General features: G+C 42.9%; 1 protein-coding gene across 1 annotated transcript; it reads left to right on the top strand.

The window, feature by feature from the left end:
* Positions 1-17,626: 17,626 nt before the first annotated feature.
* On the top strand, positions 17,627-26,988 carry E2F3 (E2F transcription factor 3; the record flags this gene model as incomplete). Its single annotated transcript, XM_010074086.1, has 6 exons — positions 17,627-17,738; positions 19,965-20,184; positions 20,753-20,911; positions 22,928-23,042; positions 25,873-26,008; positions 26,446-26,988. Coding segments are annotated over 6 exons (1,008 nt in total), but the record flags the coding sequence as incomplete, so codon positions are not given.
* Between the last annotated feature and the right edge of the window lie 456 nt (positions 26,989-27,444).

Here is a 27,444-nt window from a genome sequence, read left to right as displayed (position 1 = left end):
GTTCAGCAGCATGTGAATGGATGTTTGTCTTGGAAATGAAAACATCCTCCTGCTTCCTATCTGTGTGTTCTCAGAAATGAAATGTAATCCTCTCATGGTCAGGGTAACCTTAATTCCCTGCTGGAGTCGGAAAGAAAAGATGAATTGGGGATTGGGTCTGTGCTACTAGGAGTGCTTCCCGTGACAGAGAGGATTTCCTGGAACCATTCTGGGGGACGCTTTGGGGAATGTGCCTTCACAGTCAGCTTATGGTGATCCAAGTCGGTGCCACCATGAGTGGGATTGTGCTGCCCTCCTTCCCACTGCCTCCCTGCCTTGGCATCGGGCCCTGGACCGGGGACCTGCTCCAGCTGAAAGCTAACACGGGGTGAGCGATTAGTTTTCATCCTGGCTGTCTGGCTGCATGGATGGGATGGCTGCGTGGCTCGGTTGGATGCAGCTGGCGGGGGCTGTCCCCTTGGCAGCAGGTCCCCGAGGTGATCCCTGGGCTGCAAATGCCACTGTGCGCCCTCCCCACGTGTGGGATGCTTTCAGACAGAGAGCCTTGCTGTATGTGCGACCTTAGCATCTCCTAGAAGCGGGTGGAGTTGTGCGTAACGCAAACCTAACAGATGGCTCTGTAAAGAAATAGGCAGCTTTCGTGCTGTTACTGCTTAGGTTACCGAGCGCGTGCAGCTGCCGGTGCCTGGCCGGTGGTGCCCAAGGGCTGGAGGGAGCTCGCATGCTCTCCCTATCTCTGTCTTTCAGCTTTTAAAGGCTTGGGGGCAGTTGAGGGGTTTTGTGAGCACATGGAGGAGAAAACCTGGCTGAAAACCTTCTCAATTCACAGAGGAAATCCCCAGTTGGTTAAACTGAGAATTGGTGTTTTCTCGTGGCTGTTTTTGCGCAGTGCTTTGTAGCGAGGCTCCTAGGCTTAGGCTGCATGTAATTTAATGACAGCCTGATGGCTGGCATTGAAGTAGGTGAAGATATAAATGTAACTTGTGCCTAGAAGTTATGTGTGTAGTGAGCTTGTAATACTGGAGGCCTTCTCCGAAATCGTGGCTATTGGGAAATACCTCCTGAGGAAAGACTGGCTGTGCTGCTTTGACAGGTACAGTCGCTCTGAGCAGGGCTTTAACATGACTGATTTTTAACAGGTGAAAGTATAGGTGTCATGGTCGTGCACAAGAGGCCACAGAATCCCTGGAGATAGCAGTTTGGATGGCTTTTGCTGCCTATAGCTGCAGCCACGGCCGAGGGGCTTATCTTGCATGGGTTATGGCCTCTTCTCTAAAGTAACAAGTGATGGGACAAGAGGAAATGGCCTCAAGTTACACCAGGGGAGGTTTAGGCTGGATATTAGGAAAAATTTCTTCACTGAAAGAGTGGTCAGACATTGGAACAGGCTGCCCAGGGCAGTGGTGGAGTCGCCATCCCTGGAGGGGTTCAAGAAACGTGTCGATGTGGTGCTTGGGGACATGGGTTAGTGAGTTAGGTGGTGTTGGGTTGGACTTGATGATCCTTGAGGTCTTTTCCAACCTTAATGATTCTGTGATTCTATTATGAATGTGGAAAAGCTCTTAGAGCTTCTGGTCAGATGAGTGGTAATGAATGATAACCACATAGAATCACAGAATGGTTTGGGTTGGAAGGGACCTTAAAGATCATCCAGTTCCACCCCCCTGCCATGGGCAGGGACACCTCCCACTAGCCCAGGTTGCTCAAAGCCTCATCCAGCCTGGCCTTGAACCCCTCCAGGGATGGGGCGTCCACAATTTCTCTGGACAGCCATATGCAAATTTCATCAAGGAAGGCTGAGTTTCATGGCGGCACCCATCTCAAAGTCTCCTTTCTGCCCCTCAGGTGGAGAGGTGAAGCCAGCCTGCATGGTGGTGAGAGCACCCAGGGCCCTGCTTGTTCCGTGCCACTGCAGAATTCAGCTCTTGTGACCAAAATACACTGCTGAATTTCGTCTTAAAAGGAGGTATATCCTTGTGGTTGTAAGGAAACCTCCACATACAAACTCAACTAGTGCAGTACCAGCTCACTCTGGAGACGGCCCCTAACTAATAGGGCTGCAAAGTAAGACTTATTGCTTTAATCTGTTCCCTAATTTTGAACATAACTAATTCGTTATTGATTACTTCAGCAAAAAACTTTGGATGTGTTTATCTCGCAATCCTTTCACACATTACCCACTGCCAGAAGCCTCAGCCATCCCCACAGCAGCTGCCAGCATTTCCATCTTTCTCCCAATACTTTCTTTAGCACCATTGTACGTTGAAACATTCGCAGGACAGTAAAATGTGAAAGCTGTGTAGCATTCCTGTTGATTTTGGAATTCAGTATATTACACAAGGAACGCTGTAACTCTGCCATATTTACTTTCTTGTATTTAATTCAATAAAACCTATTTACCTGAAGCGGACACGAAATTTCCAGTTTGCTGTGGAAAGCTTAGTTGCCGTGCTGCAGAATTCCTTCCAAGTTAGTGCGGAGCGTGTGAGGGCGTCTTGCCAGTGCGAAGCGTGGGAGGGAAGTCAGGAGTAAGACGAGTCTCGCTGCTGTCATCAACAGGCGCCTGTTGAAAGGGTACAAGTTGTGGATGTCAAGGCAAGATGACAAGTTTTGGAGTGGTTTTTTTGAGTTTTATACTTTCAAGACAAACCAGTGACCTGTGAAGCTGTTTTTTTCCAAGACTGTCTTTAAAGTGTTTTTGCTTCACCTTGGATAAGAACCTGCAACCTCAGAGTGAAATATAGTCGAGTTTTCTTGGGTAATCTTGGCTTTACAGTTTGATATAGTTTTGAATTAGGGTTAGGAAAATAATCAGTGTAGAAAATGAGGATTTTTTAAATTTTTTTAAATTATTTAGAATCTACCACACTTTAGGCTTTTTAGCAATCTAGGAAGCCTAAAGGCTGGTGGGGGCTTCCCATGGCTGCCCTGAAGCTGTCTTATCCTTCCTCCTGCTGCTAAGAGAATAAGTCTGTCCTTCTTCCTCTGCATGTACTGTTGAGAAATGCCATCGTGCATGGGCTATTTTTGATCCTATTCCTTTCCTTAATTATATGTAGCTTTTATAAATCTGTTTGGATGGAAAGATCCTGTGTACTTTGAAAGGGCTCATTTGATCTAAATTTAAGGGTGTCTCATGTCCAGTTGTGAAACTTGCTATTTTAGTTTGTCCTACCTACAGCTTTTACTAAAACTAGAGGAAAAGGATGAAAAGGAGAGACTGAAAAGTGTGTGTGTGAGAGGAGGGAGTGATGACTCATAAGTGGGACTGCATTTGAAAAAAGAAAAGGATCAAGGTGTACTGATCGTAAGAGAGAAAGTAAAGTTTATTTTGTGAAGAAGGCACGATTAAATCATACAGTCACTTATCTTCTGGACAGATAAGGTGCATTTGTGGACAAACCCATGAACCTGAATTGAGTAGATAATTTTGAAGAGAGAATAAATCTATTTAAAGAAAGGAATTTTTAGTGTAGCCTTTAATAGGTGATATTTTAATGCTAGATTCCACTGGAAGACTTCACCAGGCTTCTGGAAAATCCCATTTAGCTGTCCATTGCCTATGGGATAGTTCTAATAGCTGCATGGTTATACAGCAAGGCAGGCAGCAGAAAGGGCAAGAGGGGGAAAGCAGCAGTGCAAGAAGCCAAATGGGCTTTCTCTGAAATTCAGGCTGTAATGAACAGAAATTAAATCTCATGAATGGACCCCTGAGTTTCTGCTTTCATCCTAGGTTTTGTCTCTTTTACCTCTCTGCTCATGTTCTGCTCTTCCGGTCTTATTCTGGTATCCATAAAGCTTCCCTAAAACTTGGAATGTCTAACAGTCTTGAAATAACCCTTTCTGTAGAGTGCAATTATAAGGATGGAGTTGTTCTGTATACAGCACTGCTAAAAGTGCTTGTGGTGTTTCCTACAATGTTTACCAGCAGTATCCAACAGCCAGTGCTTCTCACCTTCACCCTTCTTTTCCTACTTTTCCTCCCCACCAACTAAAAGCTGAATGATACCAAAGATGTAACTGTCTGATGTGGGAATGAGGCTGCTAGAGAAGATGTTGAATTTTGTAAAGCATTTTGATTTTAAAAAAAGTAACTGTCAGTAAGGCATTGGATTAAAAATTGGCTAAGTGATGGGAAAAGGGTCCTTTTGATTCCAGTGAATATTTGCACGAATCCCCATGCTATGGAGCGCTTTCATCATTGTCCCAGAAGTAAACAAAAAAACCTGTTGCTGATAGTAATTGCTAGCAGAATAGTAAATGATAATGGAGCTCTCACAACTTGCTCTGTAGGCACATTCAAACACACTGCATCTTTAATACAGCCAAAGGCAAAGTTGTATGCTAGAGAACAGGGAATGCAAGCTATGCCTTATGAAAGAGGGCCTGTGTCCTGGAAAGCAGTGCTTCTGAGAAGTCTGTAGAGGACAAGCAGCTGCACACCAGCTTCCCGCGCAATGCCAAGGAGCGATGGCACTGAGGTTTGCATCCTGGCATGTACGAAAAAAGCAACAAGAGTTGGGATACTTTTGCCTCAGTGAACAGTTTTGGTGCAGCTGATACTTAACATACACCACTCAGTGCTAGTAAAGGGAAAATGTTGAAAATGGAAGATTATGTTAAATAGGGCAGCAAAAATTATTTGAGGTCTGAAGGAAATGCCCTACAGTGCAACTTAAGCAATATTTTTCTTATGAAGTTAGTATTAAGGGATGACTTGACTGATACACAAGATACAGAAGTGGGAGATGTGGTTGATGTAGCTAGCTGATGGTTGTGCTGCCATCCAGATGGACCTTGATGAGCTGGAGAAACAGGCTGACAGGAACCCCATGAAATGTAGAGTCCTGCACCTGGGGAGGACTAACTCCAGGCACGAGAACAGGCTTGGGGCAACCTGCTGGAAAGCAGCTCTGGAAAAAGGCTTTGGAGGTCCTGGTGGATATCAAATTGACCGTGAGCCAGCAACTCACTCTTAAGGCAAAGATCACTGATGACCTCCTGGTCTGCATTGTGCATTGCATTACCAGCTGGTCAAAGGAAATGATCCTTCCCCTCTGCTCAGCCCTGGAGAGGCACATCTGGCAATGTTGGGTCTAGTGCTGGGTTCCCCAGCACGAGAGAGATGTGGCCATAGTGGAGCAGGTCCAGTGAGGGGCCATGAAGGTGGTTAAGGCCTTAGAGCGTCTGATACACAAGGAGAGGCTGAAAGAGCAGGGACTGTTGAGCCTGAAAGAGAGAAAGTGTATAAATACCTGATGGGAGGGAGTGAAGAAGTTGGAGCCAGGCTTTCCTCAGTGGTATCCTGTGACAGGATAAAAGGCAATGGGCACTAATTGAAATCCAAGAAATTCAATTTAAATGTAAGATTTTACAGTGAGGATCATCAAGTCTTGGGATAGGTCTCTTAGACTGTGGAGCCTCCTTCATTGGAGATACTAAAAACCCAACCAGACACAGCCATGAGCATCCTCCTAGTTGTCCTTACTTTGAGCAGATGGGGGTGGACTAGATGATCTCCAGAGGTCCCTTCCCACCTCAGCCATTCTGTGAGATTATTCTGGTGTTAAAGGACTTCTTAAATTGTTGAATTTGAGCACATTGAGAACTTACTACTGAAAGCAGAAACAGTGCAAACTCAAAGTGGAAATTAGACACTTTTTTATTCTTTTAGCTGAGGGGAAAATGAGTTGATATCTCCAAGTTTTGCCAGAACTAATGTTTTGCTCTGTAATTTCTCTGCGGAGTTATGCTCTCTTATTTCAGCTCTGAACAGCCTTGAGGTCAGCAAGTCTATCTGCCTGCTTTTTGGCGGGTGGGAGCAACCATGTTTACAGTCCTTCCTCCCAGGTGCTTTTGTGCTGAACTTTCTCATAACAGAGGTTCTAAAAGTGCATGGCAATGTCTTCCTATCCTTGGCTACAAGATAGTTGAATGTTACTAACTGTGTAACAACTAGGGGAAATGTAGTGATGTGTAAAAGGTCATATTAGAAAGTCTGATTCTTTTCTTTGATCAAAAGATGGCTTAGAGAGAAAATGTGAATTTATTTCATGTTAAAATTTGAGAGTTAAAGACAGCATTCGTTTTTCTGGAGAAGTCATCTCAAGGTGTTTAGTTTAGGGGAATACACAGTAAAGAAGACAAAGTGAAATGGATGGATTGTGTCTGGTGTGGGTCGGTTTTGACATAGAGTCAAGTCCTTGATAGACTCTATGGCCTGAGATGTTCTGTTTCACCAGAGCCAAAAGAGGGATACTTTTTGGAAATACACTTTCATAGTATGAGAAAGAACAGCAACTTTTTCTTCTTTCCCCTAGTAATTTATTCTCCATGATGACACATCTGTTTGGATGTTGTCTTGTAAATTAGGCTATCACATCAGCTTTTTAGATTGCCTTATCCATGAGGTGACAGAATTTACCTAGATGTGAGAAAGAAAATTTAGTCTACCAAGGCTGATTTGCTTTTTTTCCCTGAACTGTTGTTTGTCATCTTGTCTTGTTTTAATTCCTTCTCTGTTACTGAGAGTAAGTAAACCTTGCCATTTGAATCAAATGGTTTCTCTTCGTTTTGCTGGCACTCCCAGGTTGTTCTGCTCCTTGGTGTGGCTGATGGAGTGATAAAGTACTGTTGAAGTAGGATGTGCACCACAGCAAAACCTGGGTGGATTAGTTGTTCTTGGTGACATTAAACAGAATTTAAACCATTAAGAACTTGGCTGTCTTTGTGCCGTTCCAGCCACGTAAGCTGTCTGCTGCCAACCTGTCCAGTGAAATAAGAGTATATCCACCAGCTGCCTTCCTTGCTGTGGGGAGGGAGGAAATTATCCGTCCTTAGAGTTTAGCAACCCAGGCAAGGTGAAAATCAAGTTCAGTTTGTAGTCAAAGAAAACCCCCTGATGGCAGTACCGGCTCGTGATCTAGGATGCAGGGGCTGTCAGCCACACGTGGGGTCTCTAGGTCCCTGCTATCTGTGATTCTCTACCTGTCTTTCTTCTTAGATGCTTTTATCTGTTTCTGTGACTTTTGCTGATTTGGAGCCTCCTTTGCGACTGCTTCTAGGAATAGTCGCTTTTGGATGTGTAAACTGTGTTTCCTGTTTCTTGGGCACATCTTATTTATTTTTCGTTACTCTGAGGTTTGGTATGTGGAGGAGGTTATTGTGTTAACTTCTTCAAGGTTACTTAAGGATTTTTTTTTCTGTGATACTAGTAATCTCATTTTCAAAACTGTACCTAATGTTCTTGCGAATGACAAATTAATCTCTGTGCAAAGTCAGCATTATAGTTACTTGTAAGTGCAAATATAACTTCTCAGGGCTAACCTGTTGAGACAATGTTGGGACTTCCTTAAAGTAAACACCCCCACCCCAAACCCCCCCCCCCCCCCCCCCCCCCCCGCAGTTTACATAACTTACAGAACTATCCTGTATTATGGTAAATGCCTAGGACCCTATGTTATTTCTCATCATCTGGCTCTAAAGTGCAAATCATTGCACCTCATCTGGGTCTGGTTGTCTCTAGAAAGTTTTTTGCCAACTTTCACAATGTCCTTTGGAATCTGTAGGATATTTTTATCAGCCTAAATCGATTCAAAGTACATCTATCACTTTGGGGGAACCCAACTGTATGTTTTTATACTTGTATGGAACTAGGGTAAGGACGTACTTCAAAATAAAAGGTTTTACTGCTTTAGATCTGACTTCTCATAACTAATTACATTAATTGAACAAGTAGTTAGATGTAAGAACCATCACGCCTCAGGCAGAGAGTTAATACAGGGTCAAGATTGATGTTGACTTTTTTTAAGAAAGGATTTCCCTTCTTTGGGGGCATGAATCCCCAACACTGATGTGTGCCTGAGTATTTAAAACTTACTGCCTTCTAGTTTGTAACTCTGTGCTATAGCTTCTGAAGTGTTTACATATGGATGCTCTTTGTCATTAATTTCTAAAAGAATGTACAAATTAGCTGGTTCCCTGTGAATTACCTGTCAGTAAGTAAAGCGATGCGGTCCCTTGGCACTGCACGGTTATAACTCCGTATGGGTATTTTCCGTGGAGTGAAGGAAGGTGTGGGGTGCCACGGTGGGAAATCTCAAACCGCAGACCTGTGCAGACAAGAAAACTTGCACTACAGAAACTTCATTGGTATAGTTCCACAGATGCTGTCGTTTCTTGTAGGTGTCCTGTATCCAAGGAAAACAAAGCTTGAGATGCTGTGGCTTAGGTTGGCAGTTCAGTGAGCAAACTTTGTGATGCAAGCCCAGTCTTGCGCCGCTACGGTGCACTTCCACTAAGATAGCAACGGCGTGGGTTTGCGAGTGCTCCTCCTTCTCCTCCCTTTTCACTTCATATAGATCAAATCTTATTAATTCCGTTTCCTTTTATGACTATATTCTACATGTTCTGTAAATTAGGAGTAACTCTCCTCTCAATTCCTACGTTGATATATATATATATGCCCAGTATCCTACTACTTGAGTTTTCAACCTGTGTATCTGATACTTTATGGTGTTTACTGGAATTTCCTCCAAGGAAGTTCATCCTATCCTATTCTCCAGCTCCCTTAACGTCTGTCCTTCCCCCTTCCCAGGGCTTGTTTGTTTAGTAGACAATTTGGCAGACAACTGACAGCATTTGAAAGTGTGGGGTTTTTTTGTTTTTTTTTGGTTTTTAGGTAGCTGTGTTAATTTCCACACATAGAGTGGAAGCCACTCAGGGGAACTAATCCAATCACAATCTTATTTTGAGGTGAATGACTTTTAAAAGAGTACTTTTAAAAATAGTCCTTAAATACAAAAGACAAAATAATCTCTAGGATATATTTTGAGACTTGACTGCTTTGCAGTGGTTTTTCTTTGGGACCAACCTTACAACGACATGGAAGATTTCTTTCCCTTGGTCCAGTTGAGTTTCAGCCTCACCAGTCAGGAGGCTGGAAGTCTCCAGCAGGGCTGAAACATTGCAGGCAGCTCTGCCACCACGCGAACAGGAGCTACCCTATCACGCACCGCGTGAATTTAAACTATGGCTTTCTTATTTGGCTTCCTTTGATCTGGGTGGGTAACATTAAAAGTGGGCCTGTGTTGGTGTAATTGTTACAACACAAAGAAGTCACACCAAGAAGTCCCTTAGGCGGCCGGTGGGTTGTCGTGTCCTGCCCCCCTGCACGCTTGCCAGCAGTTTGCAAGTTCAGCATCAGGCCTGGTTTACGACAGTCTTGTTTTCTTCAAAGGATGTCTGTGGTGAGAAATTACTGACGTGGGCTGCAGCTGAAAACATCCAAGCTTTGCTCTGGAGGCAGTAGCCTTGCTGAAGTGTGGTGTGTCTCTGGGAACGGGGGCAGGTGAATGTCTGGTAGGTTTGGCGTTGGTTTGTAGGACCAGGCTGGTGGTACCAGGGCTAGCCTTGCCACCACGGCCTTGGCCATGCCCACTGGGGAGGGAAACTGTCCTGCTGCACCCAGCCACCCTGAAAACCTGCAGCCAGGATTCCCCTCCAGATGCTGGCTAGTCTGTTTGTGCTTCTGCGTGTGAGGCTTGGCTGTTTGGCAGTATGTTGTCTGGAATTTTTGTCTCCAGAGCTTCCACCTGAACCAGGCGGGTGCTGCGCAGCCCCTGAAGCTGTTGGGGATGAGGGAGCAGCTGCTACCCAGAGCCGTTCTCGGGACTGCTCACAGACTTTGGGCAGTTGAGCAGTTGAGATGAAACCTGGGTGCAGTTTCCTGAAAATAACTTTTCGTATTTCAACATGAGGTGGTAACAGGAGCCTTCGAGCTTAGTACAGTGCAAAGCCATTGCTTCCAGTAAGAAGTAATTGCTTTGTATTTGGTGGAAAAAATTGCAATAGAAAGATCTCGGATGATTCATTTCCTGTGTAGCATAGGTGTAATTCTGTTGGTTTGAAGCCTGAAGCGTGACTTGATGCTTTGGTTTATTTCTTACACAACCGTTGTAATGTCCTTCCCCTTCTGCTGCAAAGAAAATACGAAATACTGCACTGGTGTTGGAGAACAAGATAAGCTGCATGTTTTAGCAGCGGCCACTATACTGAGCACAAGCCTGATGGGGCGTATGCTGATCCTGTGGCATCTGGGTAGACTGATGAGCAGAAAATGGGTTGTTTGCTTACTCTGAGACACTCTGACCTTCTGGCAGGTCAGCTCTCCACAAGGTATCAGGATGAAAATCAAAGGGAGTTAGTATCTTGAGATTATAATCCTCCTTTTCCTTCAGAAATAAATGACCTGTGGTAGATCTAGGAAGAAACCAACATTTTTCATTGCCTCCTTTTGCTGCTTCCTTGGTTGGATTCAGGTCCTTGTGTTTCATTTAAAAGTGGTTGAAAACGTTCTTGTGTTCAGACAGGACCGAGATGAGAGAAGCGTGAGCTGCCGGCAGGGGTGGAGGCACAGGGCATCCCCACATAGTGGAACAAGCTAATGAGCAGGGGCTGCAGATGATCAGAATGCAGTTTAATTTGGTAATTGTCAGGTGCCTCTTATTGAATGATCAACTTGATTAAGACATACAAAGGGGACTTGTTGCTAATATAGATTAATATTAAAAGAAAGCAATTCTGCTGTAGCTGAATGAATAATTTCAGTATGGGAGCTAGAGAAGAATTTCCCTCGATCAAAACTATAATAAACTGATACCTGATAAGCTGAGAAATAAGGTGATAGTTTAGGAAACACAAATTGGTATAGTGGAAAGGATATTTTTGTCTTTTTACTACAGTTGCCATTTTCTGAGAAGAAAATTTGGGGCTTTTGTGTTGGAGTAGGTTGGTCAGGATGATTTCTGTTAAGCTGTGTTTTCATTTGCTTTAAAATACTTCTTTAAGTGTTACTTTAAATACCAGCTGCTAGTCACTCAGCTGATATTACTGACTAATAAGTGGCAATATTTCAGACTCTTGTTTTTATTTTGCTGGTTTTACAATGTATTCCCTTTTCAAGACACTATTTTTTGTGTATCTTTTTTATATGCTTTTACCTCAGTCTACCAGGCCTGCACGGGCTGTCTCAGTGTGGAGGGCTGGAAGGAGCAATGCTTCACTCCTTCCCACACACCCCAGCCCAGGAGAAGCCGAGCATTGGCCTTGGGGGGATCTGCGGCAGCTCGGTGCATCCCTGCAGCCCTCTGCCTGTCCCTGGAGAGATGTGGAGGAATGACTGTGTCCCTGTACTCGGCACTGGTGAGGCTGCACCTTGAATCCTGTGTTCAGTTTTGGGCCCCTCACCACAAGAAGGACATTGAGGTGCTGGAGTGGGTCCAGAGAAGGGCAACGAAACCAGTGAAGGGTCTGGAGCACAGGTCTGAGGAAGAGTGCCTGAGGGAGCTGGGGGTGTTCAGTCTAGAGAAGAGGAGGCTGAGAGGAGACCTTGTAGAGAGTGACAAAGTAACTAAAAGTAAAGTAACAAGCGACCAGACAAGAGGAAATGACCTCGGGTTGCACCAGGGGAGGGTTAAGCTAGATATTAGAAAAAAATTTCTTCACTGAAAGAGTGATCAGGCATTGGAACAGGCTGGGCCGGGGAAGTGGTGGAGTCACCATCCCTGGAGGTGTTCAAGAAACGTCTAGATGTGGTGCTTAGGGACATGGGTTAGTGAGTTAGGTGGTGTTGGGTTGGACTTGATGATCCTTGAGGTCTTTTCCAACCTTAATGATTCTATGATTCTACCAAATGAGCTATGTGTAAAACTTAATTTTGAGGTCAAGTTTTCATGTAAGTTCCCTTACTCATCTTGTTCCTTTGTGTAGGGTAGTAGGGGAATGCATACTTTTGACAAAGAAGTAATATTTTTGGGAAGAGTTGAGAGAACTTTTATTGTCAATAAACATTCTTAGTTTATGGTCTTTTACATGCAATTAGTTTAATTCCCAGCTATTTTTTTATCTTCCTATTCTTTTCTTAAGCCCCATTTTTATGGTTTGAGACTGTCAAAATTAACTACTTAAAGCCAAGGGTGGTATGGTACAAATTACTGGTATCTGTGTGTAGACCACTGGGGTATTTCTTTATGGAAGACTGAAATATTATTCCCTTCTAGGAGTTTGGGCTGCAAATTTATCTCCTCTTTGCTCAACAGAAATAGGTACGAAATGAGGAGTTGTCCCTTGGAGTCTGAAGGCAGCAACTCTGATAGTCCTTTTGCATCTTCCTCACCTGTGAGCCATCCTGCAGAGCTCAGCCCCTTCCCTGCCGAGGCCGCCTCTGCTTTCCCCTCAGCACCTCTCCTCATTTTTCGGTCCCTTCCGGTGCTAGCTGTAGTGTTTGCCATGCCCTCAGCTGGGTGCAGCCCTCTGGCAGGCACTCCGGGCTCTCCACATACCAGAGTTTGTGCATCTGAGCATGTTCAAAAGGCACAGCCTGTACTGCCTCGTTCGGTGCAGAAATTTCCCTAGCATATGAATATTTCTGTGCATTCACCCCAAGGTGCCTTTTTTTCTCTGCTCCTTCTCCTGTATTCCTCCCTCTTCAAGCTCCAGCTTAATTTACCCTTTCATGTAAGGTGTTTGCTTTCTTCTCTGCAGCTCCTGACCTTTCTAGCATTCATGCCTCAGAACCTTGGCTTTTAAATTGTATTTTGAAGTGACGGCTTCATTTTGGAAACGTGGAGGAAAGCCTTTGGAAAGTGCGTGGGGATTGTTAAAGCGGCTGTGCTACAGCTTCCTTGCTGCGGGCAAAATTTATCTGTGCACTCTGGATAGGCTTGCATCCCCTCCCCAGTAATATCAGCATTGTGGTGACATACAGAAAAGCTGCAATTTTATCTGCCCCTAGCAATTGTAATATCTTCTAGAGACTACACCAGATGTAGTCATCTGTCCTTGCCTAACTTGCCCAACTTAGTCCTTGCTGTGAGACACAGACGGAGACACAGCTGAGCACTAAGACACATTGGCTTGCTGCTTGGTTCACCATCAGCTATCACTTAATACACGCAATTTATTCCTTGCTATGCTCAGTCGTTTACAATCTTCTTATTTTCCCGACTCAGTCAACCCTAAACGGGAGTTGCTTTCCAACTCCTCACTGTGGTTTTTTTGGAATAAGTTATTTTATCTTATGTCCCCATCTCAGCAGATGTAAACTTTGTCCCAGTTTACTTTTGTTCTCATTCTGAGTTCAACTTTTGTCCCTTTGTATTTAATCAGTCTGCCGCTGCTCTGATACACCGAGTGCCTGCTGGGGGAGCAGGGGACTTTGTGTCTTGTCCTGGACGGGCTCTCCCAGGAGATGGCAGGTACACAGCCTTGGCAGGACCAGGAGCTGTGCGCTCGCAGTGTGAAATGTAATTTGGCTGTTGACATCTATATTGAAAAATCTAGCACCTGTGCTTTTCCAAGTGTTTTTAAATTTGGGATTGTGAGGGAATAGAAAGGCACGTGCCCGACTCGGATCATCCTTCTGTTGAATTTTATGTGCCTGCTAAAGCATAATGGGTGCAGCAAGATTTCAGACGAATGGTTTTCAGAAGGTAGCCGGGTACCCTGATTTTTCTTAGGTCTGTCTCTTGCAAACAGAGGAACTGTCTTGAGTCCAGTAATAAAGCTGGGGGAGACATCTAGCAGGAAAAATTTCAAATGCGCATAGTTTGGCAAAGTTATGCTCCATGGTTTTATCATTGGAAAGAATTAGAGGACGTTTTACTGCTTCTTCCCTCAGACTTAGAAATATAAGCCTCACAGAAAATGAGGCTTTGGTTTGACACGGTGCAGTCTTCAAAAACTGATGCTGGCTGTCCCCCACCATGGCACTTCCCTCTCCGCTACCTGGCTAAAGCCCCGTGCTGGCTGTTACCTAATACTTAGCACTTTGCTACCTGCTCTGCTCCTACAAGGTAACACTCTGACTATTATTTTTGTTTAATTGGTGCCAGTTTCTTTCCCCACAAAATGAAGTTGATTGGTGTGTGACAGGAAAGCGAAGACACTCGAATGCTAAGCTGGTGCCCAAGGGGGGGTGGAGGGTGTCCCACTGCTCCTGCTCAGCAGCCCTCAGTGCCAACAAGTCACCCAGGCAGCTGTGAGGCCAAAACAGCCCGCTAAGAGGGATGGGTTATGCTTTTCTGGACCTTTTCCACCCCTTCAATTCATGGTAAACTACATTTGCTCTTTTTCTAGTCTTCTGTAAGCGTACCTGCCTCCAGCCTCTTCTTTAAAAGTTAACCCCTAAGTATTATAAAGTGAATTTTGTCAGGTCCTGCCGACGTGAAAATACGTAGCTTATCCTACGTATTTATCCTACGCTTTATCCTAGGTTTTAAGCTATTTTCTTATAGACACGAGTGTTTTATGAAGACATTCTTGTGGTTTTGCCTCTGATGTTAATTGTGGGAGCTATCTGGGTTTCTTTTTTTAAAAAAAAAGTGAAGCTAAAAGGGCGTAACTACCCAGGTGCAGAGCACTAATGGTGGTCTGCACTGAACAGTGGATCCATAGTTGTATCTATTTCAGCAGCTGCTTGTAGTATTGCAAGAGAAAATGGAGTCAAAAGTTGATGCCAAACATTTTCGGTCTCCACCAAGGGATTTGGTAGGTGTCTGGTTCAGATCGCTAGGATGCTTTCCTGTTTTTCATGTCTCTTGCTGGATAGATCACTTTGTGGCTTTACCCGTCTCATTGCCCCATGTGCTTTATGATCCTTTCACAATTCCCCCCCGAGGAATCTGATTTCCATTTGTTCCACTCAAGTTTCATGTCGCTGAGATGTTCTGTTCCCTAAGCTGCGTCTTTCCCTGTCCCTGGGATGTGTTGTGCTGGTGTCCTTTGGCTTGCTGCTTCTTAGCTGGTCCCACGTACTGTCAGAAGATTCTGCATGCTATGATTGATCAAACAATGCAAATAAAGACAATTTGTCCAAAAACTTGTGCAAATACTGCAAATAATTATGATAGTGCTGTAGCAGAAATAAGTTATGCAAATCAAGGGTTTGGTGTTTTGTGGGTTTTTTTTTTTTTTTGAAAAGGGTTACTGGTTCTGCTGATTGCTGGATGCGGATCTTGAGATTTCTCAAGGGAAGTCTGATATCAGGAAGCACTATGAATAATTTTGGAGATGGGAGAGAGAAACTCTGAGTCACCCAGGATCTTTAGCACAAAGAAAAAAGGCACTATGAAATCTTCGGTCTGTAAGTCGGGGAAGAAGAAATAGAGAGAATATACCACCTCAGTCCTGCATCTGAAGTTTGTAAAACAGGAAGGGGAAGAAAACACTTGCTGAGTGACGTGTAACATCTGGCCAGAAATTAAACATTCCCCAGGGTTTGCTCAAATTGCCTCTCGGTGACTTCACCCAGCTCTTTTAAACTCTTCTGAAATATTTTGCTCCGTATCTCCCTCTCTCAGGTTTTCCGTATGCTTCGTGCCCTGCAGAATGACTCTTGTGTAGTGCTGTCTCTGCTGTTGGGTGTTTTCCCAGAAGCCAGTAGATAGCCCTGCAGTGCTTGTAGGTGCAGTACACCGGTGGGATGGACGAGAGTGCGTTGTTTGTAACCCCCCGACGCACACACGGACGGGCTGGCGCTGCTGCACGCAGCTAAAGGGTGCTGATTGTGTTCTCTCACTACCAAACCTGATTATTTGAGGTTCACAGGAGAAAGTTGTAAGTGTTTAACCACAAAAGCAGGGGCAAAATACCATCGTTTCTCTCTTGCAAACAAGTTGGGACAAAAAGTTTTGATGTGTAGTCCAAACTGGAGTTTCTCTTCGGATGGAGAGAGCTGCTGCAAATCTCTGGATTCTTAAGTCTTCAGCATTTCCCCTCCTTCTCACACCTGGTTTTGAGATTCGCTTTTATCTTTAATGGTATCCCTTTGGCCTAGTCTTCCCACGCCCTGAATTGTTCCCTTTTCACCCCTCCTTCCTTTTCTCTTACAGTTCCCAGTGTGGAAAAACACTTACTTTTAAAAAAGTGTGAAATGCATTTCTCCCTCTGGAATAGCTGTAATCTTAATTTAATACAAGTACGTTGGCTAAACATATGAGCTGGATGCTTTTGTTAACAGTTGACCTTTTACAAAATCTGTGTCCTTGGATGACAGCGGGGGTGTCTCTCCAGGAGAGGAGCAGAGGTGTTTCACACCCTTAGAAGTGGCCATCAGTGGGCTGCTGGGAGCCCAGTGCCTCCGTTGAGGAGAAGGATGCAGTTGTTAGTTCGGTTTTGCTCTGTCACTGATGAATTAGTGCCTCGCTCCTTTGCACGAAATAAAGAAGAGTGGCTTGAGCACTGCATGTGCTGATACACCGCGGGCTTGTACGAGTTTCATGTGCTTTAACTCGCCTTTTAACAAGTTTGAGGTTTGCAAAAGGAGTTCAGTTGAAAGATGTTCGCTATCCATAAATAAATGCATATAAATTAATTTGTTTAGAGCCTTCTGTTGGTCACAGACCCAAAGTAAAATGCATAAGCAAAACCCACAATACCAAAATATCTGTCTGCAACTCCACAGCAGAATGTATTATTTTATGTTGGTTCTTTAAGGAGCAGAATATAATCCAACCCTTTGGGGCAAGGCTTAAGAGCAAGTAAATAAAATACTGTGAATTATTCTACCTCATTGAATAAACAACATTCTTTGGAAACAGTTATTTGGCTAAACTTCATTAGACGTAAAGGGTCTTTTTCTTCTTTTCCCTGTGTCTTCCCAGGTAATGTTCTTTCTATTGTGAGGATGACAAGTATCCCCAGATTTAATTTCAGTTACCCGAGTAGCATGACAGAGTATACAATTGTTTCCAAAGATAGCAGATTGTGTTTCTGTCTAGGAACAAAATTCACATTGGTGGTGGTTTTCATTGCTCTTTGTCTGTGTGTTGCATAGTTTAACAGTTTCATTAATTATTTTTATTATTCAAGATGTACACAGCTTTCCTTTGAGCTGAATGCAACAGTTAGATGATTTTTCAGGCATCTTCTTTCTGATACTACTTCTGCTTCACCTTGCATTTATGTAGGCAGCTTTAATGCAGATGTGCTAATTAATGTGAAATAAATGCAGTGGTTGTGCTTTCAACGAGGACAAAAAAATGGTTGCTGAGCAGAGAACAGTTGTCCAGTGCTGCCCTTGATGTCATGCCTCGTATTTCATTGATGGAAAGCTTATAGCAGTGGAAGTTACTGGTCCCGTCAAATCCACCCTTTCAAATGGGGAAGGAAAAATGTAACTTGCACTAACACCACCTGTGCACAAACCTGTATGGATAGAAGTTTTTCAAAAGAAATGTATCTTTGTTGGTGCAAACCTATGTGCTTGAGTGTATGTCTTTAGTTTTCTTAACTGAAACATTCTCAACTCAAGGGGAGGTAGAAATCTTTCATAGGTATTTAAAAAGGTCCAGACTAGACTGAAGCAGGTCATACAACTGTCGCACAGCTTTTCAAATGAAAAAAAATTACTGAGTTTTCCCCTAAGAAGCATCAACCTAGCCTTTGAGGGTGAAATATTGAAGTCCACCTTTGGATTCCCAGAAATATTCAGATTCCCTTGTGAGGAATATGGGGTATGAGCCTGTACTGATACAGAACCTTGCTGTGAAAAGTGCACTGCTTGTGTTTGATAAAGTGAAATAGACTTCACAATCCATCAATTAAAGATTTTTTTTTTTTTTAACAGGCAAAGCGAAGGCTGGAGCTAGGAGAAAGTGGCCATCAGTATCTTGCTGAAGGACTAAAGACTCCAAAGGGGAAAGGAAGAGCTGCGACAAGAAGTCCAGATAGCCCCAAAAGTAAGGGAATTTGCTACACACTCTATGGCACTGAGTTTTTCATTTTACTAGCCTGAGATCAGAGTGAAGTGGTACAACAGGCTGCATTACCTGGCTAAAAAAGTGTGTGTGTGTTACTGTCCCCACCTGGATGTGCGTGCAGCATACTCAACCTCACAGCCATGCAGAGTGCATGGATCGATCGGTTGGGGCAGAGCTGCTGAAGAGTTCACAGAGACTCCTGGATGCTCAGTCTGTCCCTCTGCTTCCTGTGCAGACCGCAGCCCCTCCGTCCAGGACCTCTTCAGCCAAGGACGTGAAGTTGGGGATGCTTAGGAGAGGTAGATGCTGATGGAATCAAGATATGCTGGGATCAAATCCAGTTATTAGGCAAGGCCAATCAGGCCAGCCTCCTCCTTCCTCACTAAAATTACAGCAGCTGATGGGCAAGGCGTCTTCTCCCAGGCAGGGATTTGCAAAGAGCGGTAGCTGTGCCCCAGCAGCGCTGCATGCTAAATGCTTTCTGTGGCCTCTGAGCTGCCATCTCTCCCTGCAATATGACTCCTGCTGCTGCTTGGTTGCTGCAAGTATTAATTTTTTTTGCACATCTCTGTTGCCCTTGGGCAGTAGGTTTCTTGCAATAGGAGATAGAGGTGTAGCCTTGCCATCTTGTTTGTTTTAGCAGGAGAATGATGCTTTCAGAGGGAAGGGAATGGGGAAAAAGGAGGACTGGGACAGCAGCAGTAGTGACGGGAGGGCAAGATGTGCAAATGGGTCCTTGTCCCACCTCACTAGTCTGTCTTGGTTCTATTGAGGCAGATGGAAAAAGTGAAATCAGCTGAAGATACAAACTTAAAGTGGACAAGTTAACCAACCACCGTTGTTTTAATTAAACTAAATGTCATTAAGCTAAATTGAAGTCCATTGTAATTTGAAGTGGGTTCTCACAGAAGTTCAGTACCATTCGGAGCATAGGATGCTGCTGCAGTGTTGATAAGGCTGTCCAGAAAACTTCCTTGCTGTTTTAGGTGGGGGCCAAGTAGCTTCTCGCTCTTCTCACTGTGATCCTCTTTTCCAAATCCCAAATGAAAACAAACAAAAAACCTCCCTGCTCTAAATTCGTAAGGACTCCTAATGATGTGAATCTTCCTCCATTTCCCAGTGTGGACAAGCCCTGAGTCTGTGAAAGAATGAGATACAGCAGGTTCTCTTTGCAAAGAGGCAATGAACTGGTTTTCATTGAAAAGCCATCATATCCGTGAAAACATTTAGACTGCCCTGAAATATTTGCATTCAGATAAGATTGCAGTTTTGACTGACTTCTGCAATTAAATGTGGCACCTGGGCCTTGAAAACAAGAAAATGACCCCCAGCTCAGCCTGTGATCCATCCTGCAGAATACTTGAAGCAAATGAAAGGTTGGAGATGTACCAGCCCAGCAGACTTCTCATAATGGCTGGCTCATTTCCCTTGACACAAAGGTCTTGAACATTTAGAATTGGAAATTATTCTGATCTACGTATTTAAACTCTTACGAGCTCATCTATGAAGTATGCAGATGCTACATTTGTGTATGAAAACAGCGAGTTGTCTGGTAGGATACAAGCTGATGTCTGATTTAAAAGAAGTCGATAGTCTCGCCCAGTTTGAGCATTGTTCAGTTATGGAGAAATGATGATTATAAATTGTATCTTGCGTCAATCTTGTCTAATTCACTTGACTTTTCTGTAAGCTGTGGAGTCTGGCGCTGATGGAATCTGTCATTGTGTTCTCCCACTGAAGTACACCTAAGTCCTGCTTAATTGCACGTGAAACACTTTATCTTACAAGAGGGGAAAATCAAAACCTGATGAAAGCTGGCTATCAGCCTGATGAAGGAGAGTCATAGGGGAATTTTTGGTAGTGCTGCCAGGATAAATAGGTCCTAAAAATACTATTAAGAATTCACATAGCAATATTCTACTTGGGCTTTCACTATATGTATCTGTCAGACTAATGGAAATATTTGCATTTAAAAAAATGTATGTATTTCTTCATGTACCTGTGACTTTTGGAAAAGTACATCTTGAAATACAAATAAATACCCAGTGGTAAGTTGAGTCTTAATGCAGAGGTTTGAGAGATTTCTGTAGTGAAAATGAAAGAAATATCTGTAATAGGTATCCTTTCATTTCTGGATGCTGCTTTCAGAACCAAAATGAGAAAACTGATTTATCTGGGTTGGTTTTTTTCTCTTTTCTTTCCAAGCTCCAAAATCTCCTTCAGAAAAGACTCGGTATGATACATCACTTGGCCTTCTTACAAAGAAGTTCATTCAGTTGCTGAGCCAGTCTCCTGATGGGGTCTTAGATTTGAACAGAGCAGCAGAGGTCCTCAAGGTTCAGAAAAGGAGGATTTACGATATCACCAATGTACTGGAAGGCATCCATCTCATTAAGAAAAAATCCAAAAACAACATTCAGTGGATGTGAGTATTCATGATCCTTTGATTTCACTGTCACAGAGCAGCAGTGTTTTTCTTCTCCCACCTTCCATTCTAACTCACTCTTTGCTCCAAGCAATCATCCGAACCACCTTCTGTCAGGATAAAGCTTTCTTCTTCTGTTAAGACTAGTTTTCAGTGTATGAATAGCGTTTGTCAGGGAAATTAGAAACCATCGTTTTGTCTGAATGCTGGATTAACTCATTTGCTTTTGCAAGCGGAGTAAGTTTTTTAGGCACACATCCCTACCTCCTGCTTTCCTTGGCCTTTTTCAGGGTGTGGTTAGAGGAGAGAGGAGTAAGAAACAGCGTTTTGGATGAGCTTACAAGTGCTCCACTCTTCCATCTTGTTGGTAGTTGCAAAGTGTCTTGCGATGATAAAAAGATGTTTTTTCTGGAAAGCATGGTTTATGTTGACTTGCTACAGGCAGGTTTAGGGAGAAGGAGCCCAGGACTTGATCTGCACCGCAAGAGCTCTGCCTCTTGCCTTTTCCATAGCGCGGGGTCACGTTTTAGGAATCCTGAAAGGGTGTCTTCCCCCTCTGTATCCACAGGGGCTGCAGTCTGTCAGAGGATGGTGGCATGCTGGCACAGCGTCAAGGCCTCACAAAGGAGGTGATGGAACTGACTCAGGAAGAAAAGAAACTGGATGAGCTAATCCAAAGCTGCACCCTGGACCTCAAGCTGCTAACAGAGGACTCAGAGAATCAGAGATATCCTTTTGGCCAAAACCTCAAAGGTGGTGGGTCTTCTTGCTGGGCTCTGCAATACAAATAATTCTGCTAAGTAATGTGATGTGAACCATCAGAAATTTCCAGAAGTTGGATAGCGGGTTTTAACACAGTTCTATGTGAAAGTTACTTAAGCCACTTGCACCTGTAATGCTTCTGAAATGTCCAAAAAACAAAAGAAGAGAAAAAGGTGGTGTATGAAGGAGCCCATTAACATCCATGTTCACATAGAGTAGAACCAAGAATTTAGCTGATCAATGAGTGACAACATCCAAACCCCTGTGCTTTTTCAACCCTTTTGAGCCCGGAGCAAATTCCATTTTTATATGTGCAGAAATTATTAAAGCATGCAACGAAGTCTTTGCGAAGGTAACAAAGACTTGTGTGTGTATGTGTACTCATTAATATGATTTTTTTATATTAAATTGATGGGTATATAAATTATAGACACAGGAAAATGAAGCTAGGAGTCAGTTTAGTCTGAAACATGTAACAAATTTTTAGGTTCCCCTGGTTAGAGAATCTATAATAGAATAGTGTAGAGGCAGTAGGGTCAGCAATGCCTTGATCCACAAAGGGATTTAAGCAAAGCAAAACTGAGCATTACAATTCTCTATTTTTCCTAGTGCTGTTTGCTGTGGTAGAGATCCCTGCCCTGCGGTTGCTGCCTCCCTTGGGGATGGGCGAGGAGGGATCGGCATTAGCAGTGTCTTGGCCTCATGCTTTTGGATTTAGACTGTATTCCCCAAATCCTTCTGGGACTCTGTGTATACTGATAATACTAGTGACCATTGAGGAAGGAATGTGGAAGTCTGATATGAGGTGGTGTACTGAACACTCGTGAAGCTGAGAAGCCTCTTCCTTTGCTTAATATCTGAAGGAGAAGTTTCTGCTTTTGAAAGTGTTTTTATTTTCCCCTCATGAATAGGTAGTGCCAAAACACTGTGCCCCAGCTGTGTGCTTGCTCATCTGCCTTGGCTACCTTGAATGGTTTGGGATATGCCCAGCATTAGCGAGGGGAGCTTTGAGCTACAGCAATGAAGATTGTTGTTTTATTTCAAAACCCCCCAATCCTGTCTTTTGTTTGTATAGCGACAACTACTGTTGCTGTAATTTGTGCTCTGCAAACCTTACTAAAGGTGTGGTAGAAGCCTTGAGAAAAGCCGTTTGACTGAAAGCTGACCTGCTGTTTTGCCCCCTGACCTGTTGTTGTTCTGCATTTGGCCCAAGTCAGATGCGAGATGGATCGGCATTTTGAGCCTGGGCAGTTTGTCTTACTGTGCCGTAACAGTAGACATCTACCAAAATTGTTCACATCTACACCCAAAAAAAAGTATAATTAAGCTCTTTACTTCTATAATTATATTATGCTATCTCAAAATATTATGCTGTCTCATGGATGACAAAACTAAAGAGCTGGAAGCACATGTGACTGTGACCATTTCACGGTTCACAACCAGGTCAGGGAGTGAGTTACCACCGGGCAGTAACCCACCAAAATGCTCATGTTGATTTGGACAAAATAATGTTGAACAGCAAAATATTCACGTTCATCCTGTGCTTATGCAGAAATCAACTTTCTGCACTGTCAAGTTGTTTAGAGTAGTTGTTTAAGCAGTTTTTTGATATAATTTCATATAACAGAAAAGACTAAATATATTATGCATTTTCATAGCAACTGTGTAAAAAATGTTGCTTCTTGCAGTCTGCAAGTAATTGTGAGTTCTTGAGCTTTAGCTTATGTGTGTAAAGGAAAAGAGAGAAAAGGACTCATCACAAAAAATCCTTTTTGGCACTCGGTAGTGGCCCAAGCTGTTAGATCAGAGAGAAGTTCTCACACAGTTTCACTGTGATCACAACCAGTATAGAGAATAGAAAACTCTGGGCTGAGAGCAACGTAGCCATGAGAAAATGGAAAAATAATTGACTGGATACTGCCTCTTCTGATAGTCTGAATATATTATAACCTGGGCTGGAAAATTCCTTAACAGTGATTACATTAGCTTATGTGACATATCAAGATATTAGAAAAATTAGTGGCCTTAAAGACCAAACTGTTATAGCTGTGAAAGCTCCTCCGGAAACAAGACTTGAAGTGCCTGACCCAGTGGAGGTAAGCAAAACCTGGCTTTTCTTGCCCAGTTATGTATCATTTTTCTATAGATGGAGCAAGCGTGTTGTGAGTCTTGCTGTGATAACTGATGCCCAAGTTGGATTATATTGGCGTGCAGTCCTACATTCATCTGTCTTGCATGCTTTGGAGGTGGTGTTTTTTTTTCAAAAAGGAAGGAGAGTCTTTAAAAATCATTTCACACAAAGCACTCACTATTTGTTCCTTTTCTCCCAATTCCAGCTTTCCTTCAGAGTGATCCACACTATTTACAGGTGGTTCTCTTTTGCCATACTTTATGTAACAAAGAGCTCTTCCTTGACAGTTGAAATTTCCTGTTGGTAACAGCTTTCTCTTGAGAGATTCAGTTTTCTGGGGTTTTTTTTTGGCTTTATATAGTTTTAGTTACAAAGTTCATGGATAACTCAGTGCCGTAAGCATCTTGATGACTTATTTTACTGGTATCCTAATTTATTGCGACATATGTTTTCATGTAGGATTTTCTTTTCTGAAGCATTACAGTTATTGTAAAAACTTGAGTTTTACTCCTAGAATCCATTCTTGCCCTTCCTTCTTCCATCATCATCTTTGCTTCATTGGCACTCATTTTACACATCTGTGTAAAATTTTGTACTTTCTGCTAGTGCACTTTTTGTTTGCTGTCGTGAAGTCTGTAGGGCATAGGGATTTCCTTTCCTATTTTATTAGAAGTACTTCTATTTCTGAAGCTGTGTTAAGCTGTGTCCCTCATCTGTTGCCCCTTGCTACTCCAGCCACAATCTCTGTCTCTGAGTGCCAGCTTTTATGTATGAGGTGTCTGGCTCTCGTTCTTTTGTCCTCATTTTGTTTCTTTTCCTTATCTCAGGTAGATGTCTAGGGTAATTCAGCTGCTTCTCCCTTCCCTTACCTGATGTCACAGTTGCAGAGAAAAATGCTTCAGTTGGCTTTCCTTTCAAGATATCCTCAGGGAGTAGCTTTACTTTTCTTCATTCCTCTCATGATTTAACCACGTGGTTCAGCTGCTCCTGGGATTTTATCTCTTGGTGGCAAAAGCGAGCTGCCTTACAATTCCCAGTCGTTATGCCAGACCCAGGTATGTTGGGCAAATGTAAATAATTTGCACAAGCCACTGCTTTAGAGATTCAAACTGTATCTCATTTGTTCTCTCAAGGAGCAATTGGGCATAGGGCTAAACCCCAGAAATCTCCATGCTGTGCTCATACCTCTACGGTATTCCTTCATCCCTGCCGTTGGGCTGGTTCCACTGAGCCCAGGGCCACCTGCTGCTGGGCTGGCAGGAACAGACTCCAGGTTCCCTGCCACTTCTTTTCCTAACATTATTCCTACTTGTTTAGGCCTGTCCTTGTTTGATGGATGATATGGTTTCCATCCTTTTTTTTTTTTTTTTTCCCCTGCCTTTGTCCTTAATTTCCCCTTTGAACCTAGGTGCGGCTTTTCGACGAAACAATCATTTTGCTGCAGCAAGGAAGTATCCATAAATATATACTGTTGTTGCTTGCTTTCCTGTTTCTTTCCCCTAGGCGTTATGCTTTGTTAATGCAGTGGAATCCAGCGGGTAGAGAGAGATGCACACAATCACTAAAACTAGTGCCTAGACCTCCCTTATCCCCTATACCCAACTTACTCATTTAATTCTCAGCTTCAGGCAGTAGGAGGCCCATTTCTCCTTCTCTTTTGCAGTTACATTTTGGTGCCCTTTTTTCCAGACTTCAATCACTCAACAGTCCTTTCTCCAGCTCCTGCTCTCCCCATCTCCTTTTTTCTCCTTACCTCCAGCACTGCCCAAAGTACTCCTGTTTCCTCTGCCCTGGGGTATCCCTGTGCAGTTGTTGTTCTCCGTATTTGTAAACACGGACTATTCTACTATATAACCATCAGAATGCAAATCATACAAGGAACTTTTTGTCAAAGGGCACAATAAAATGGATTTGAAACAAGTCTGCAAAGAGGTATATAATTCCTGTATTCATGCTTTTTAAAACTATTAATGCACTATAGCTGGAGCAGGTTTATTTTGAACTGGAGCCATTTACGTTTGGTTCATAACACAAAGAGCAACTTTGCACATTTTCTGTCTATATATGTCATCTTGTATTGCATCAATGTGTGAAAGATCATCTCTTGAGACAAATTTGGAGTTCGTGTTACTCAAACACCATCAAAATGGGAGTTGCTGCCTTGAGGGGGCAGAAGGACTTCATATGTATGCGTGTGTGTGTGCATATATATGTGTATATACGTGTGTGTATATATATATATACCTCTATATAAACAAGTTTGGGTGAAGAAAATGGCTTTTTTTTTTAATTTGGAAAAACTTCCCTGATAACAGAGTGAACTTAGATCCAGCTATTTGAGTTCAATGTGAATTAGTGCTGAAGGTTTTTGGGTGAGGAGGATGTTTTGGCATTCTTTTAAAGCAGAAACATTTGCACAAATCCATCCAATAACATTGATAAGAATAATAATAAAACCTGTGACTTGCATCGCATAGTTCCATTCCATCAGAACGCTCCAGGTTATTAGGGTTCTATCAGTCCTTTATACCTCACTGGCTATGATACAACCCATGAAGTAGTGGGCTTCTGAGTTTTGTGCACTACAGGCTTTGGGAAAAGCTTTTATGTTCTCTGCAAGATACATCAGCCAGGCCTCTCACATCTTCAAAAAAATGCATGGGGGATTTCAGGTTCTTTTGATTTGTAAAAAGTGTATCTAAACGCTCACACCCCAGTAAGAGGTTACTCCGTATCATCAAAAGTCTGTCGTGTTCAGTGGTCTAACATCTTGCTGACGTTTGTTTTGTTAGCAGAGTGCATTGATACATTTATCTAGTACTCAAGGACCTATTGAAGTTTATCTGTGCCCGGAGGAAAACGATGCCCTCAGTCCAATGAAAACCTACAGTCAGGACCACAACGGAAATATTTCCAAAACCATTTGCAAAGGTAAAATTATTTCTTTGTAATACTGATGGCCTTCCTTCATGCTTTCATTTCAAGATTGCATTTTGAACTTCAGACACCCAGTTCTTGGCTTGATTTTTCTAAGAACTGAAAAGCTAAGGTATCCATTGTCCACTCTGCCTTTCTAATTTGTATAGCAGGAAATACATTTTCTTCTGCATCAGTTGTTTAAAATAAGTTTCATATGTGAATATCATTTGGAACTATGTAACCTAAGTTTATGCAGTACTGAAGAAACAAACAACTTTGTTCCTTTTGTGTTTTCAAATAGGACAGTAGAAATTATGCTGAGGCCATGATGCTTTATGAAAGGCCCTTCCTGTATTGCAGGGATTACTTTGTTTCATCTGTGTCTAATATTTCTACTGAGATTAGATGTGTGATCTTTATTTTTTTTCCCCCTCTCCCTCTTCTTACAGAAGTGGCTTCTGCTAACTCAGGACAAGGTGACTGCTCAGTAAATATGGCAACAATCTCTCCATTGGCTTCTCCAGCCAACCTTCTCCAGCAGACCGAGGACCAAATTCCCTCAAACTTTGAAGGACCATTTGTGAATTTGCTGCCTCCTCTGCTTCAGGAAGATTATTTGCTAAGCCTAGGGGATGAAGAAGGCATCAGTGACCTCTTCGATGCTTATGATTTAGAGAAGCTTCCTTCGTTGGTGGATGAATTTATATACAGCTGATTCTCTTAAATGCTGTCCATATCTAAATCATGTTTTTAACGGAATCAAAAAACCTGCCATCATTCAGAGTTGTCCTCTACTTACTATAAAATAGCATTATTAAATAAACTAGGCTCTTGAACAGTGATGATATTTTAATTAAATACTCCCTAAAATACTATAAACAACAAGTGAAGGCTTTTACAGCAAGGTCTTCTCCTTGACCCTGGGCTCCAGCGCTTCGTGAGTCAGCAAGTGGGAGCAGGTGACCGTAAATGTTTTGTCTTCACACTCCCCCGGTCTCTGCTTCCTCTGACAAGTGGGCTTACAGAGAAGGGCTCAGTGAACTGGTTTAGTCCTAAATTTTATAATAGTATTTCAGGTCGTGCCTTCTGCAGAGAATGCATGTCTTTTGAGTGTCACCACATGGATTGTACCTGCAGTGAACATAAATATGAAGTAATGCAAAAGCGTGAAATGGGATTCTTCAGCTACTCACAGGAATGTTTAAATTGCTGTCGTAATGCTCATTTTGAGCTGTGTATATGTCTCATTATGAGGTCAAATACTTATGTCCTTAAAAGCTTTTAATAAAAAAAAATACAGTAAATGTAGTATATATTGCAAATATTGAAATGTATAAAGTTCTGCCACTTCTTGTAGTAGTCACAGATTTTTAAAAACGCTTGTGTGTGTGCGTGTGTGTGCGAAAGTAGGTTTTGTTGGTTGTTTTTTTTAAACTAGAACGAAGATG

The sequence above is a fragment of the Pterocles gutturalis genome, unplaced genomic scaffold (genome assembly GCF_000699245.1).
Source record: "Pterocles gutturalis isolate BGI_N339 unplaced genomic scaffold, ASM69924v1 scaffold2026, whole genome shotgun sequence".
Taxonomy (NCBI): Eukaryota; Metazoa; Chordata; class Aves; order Pterocliformes; family Pteroclidae; genus Pterocles; species Pterocles gutturalis.
This window is presented reverse-complemented; position numbering and strand designations above follow the sequence as displayed.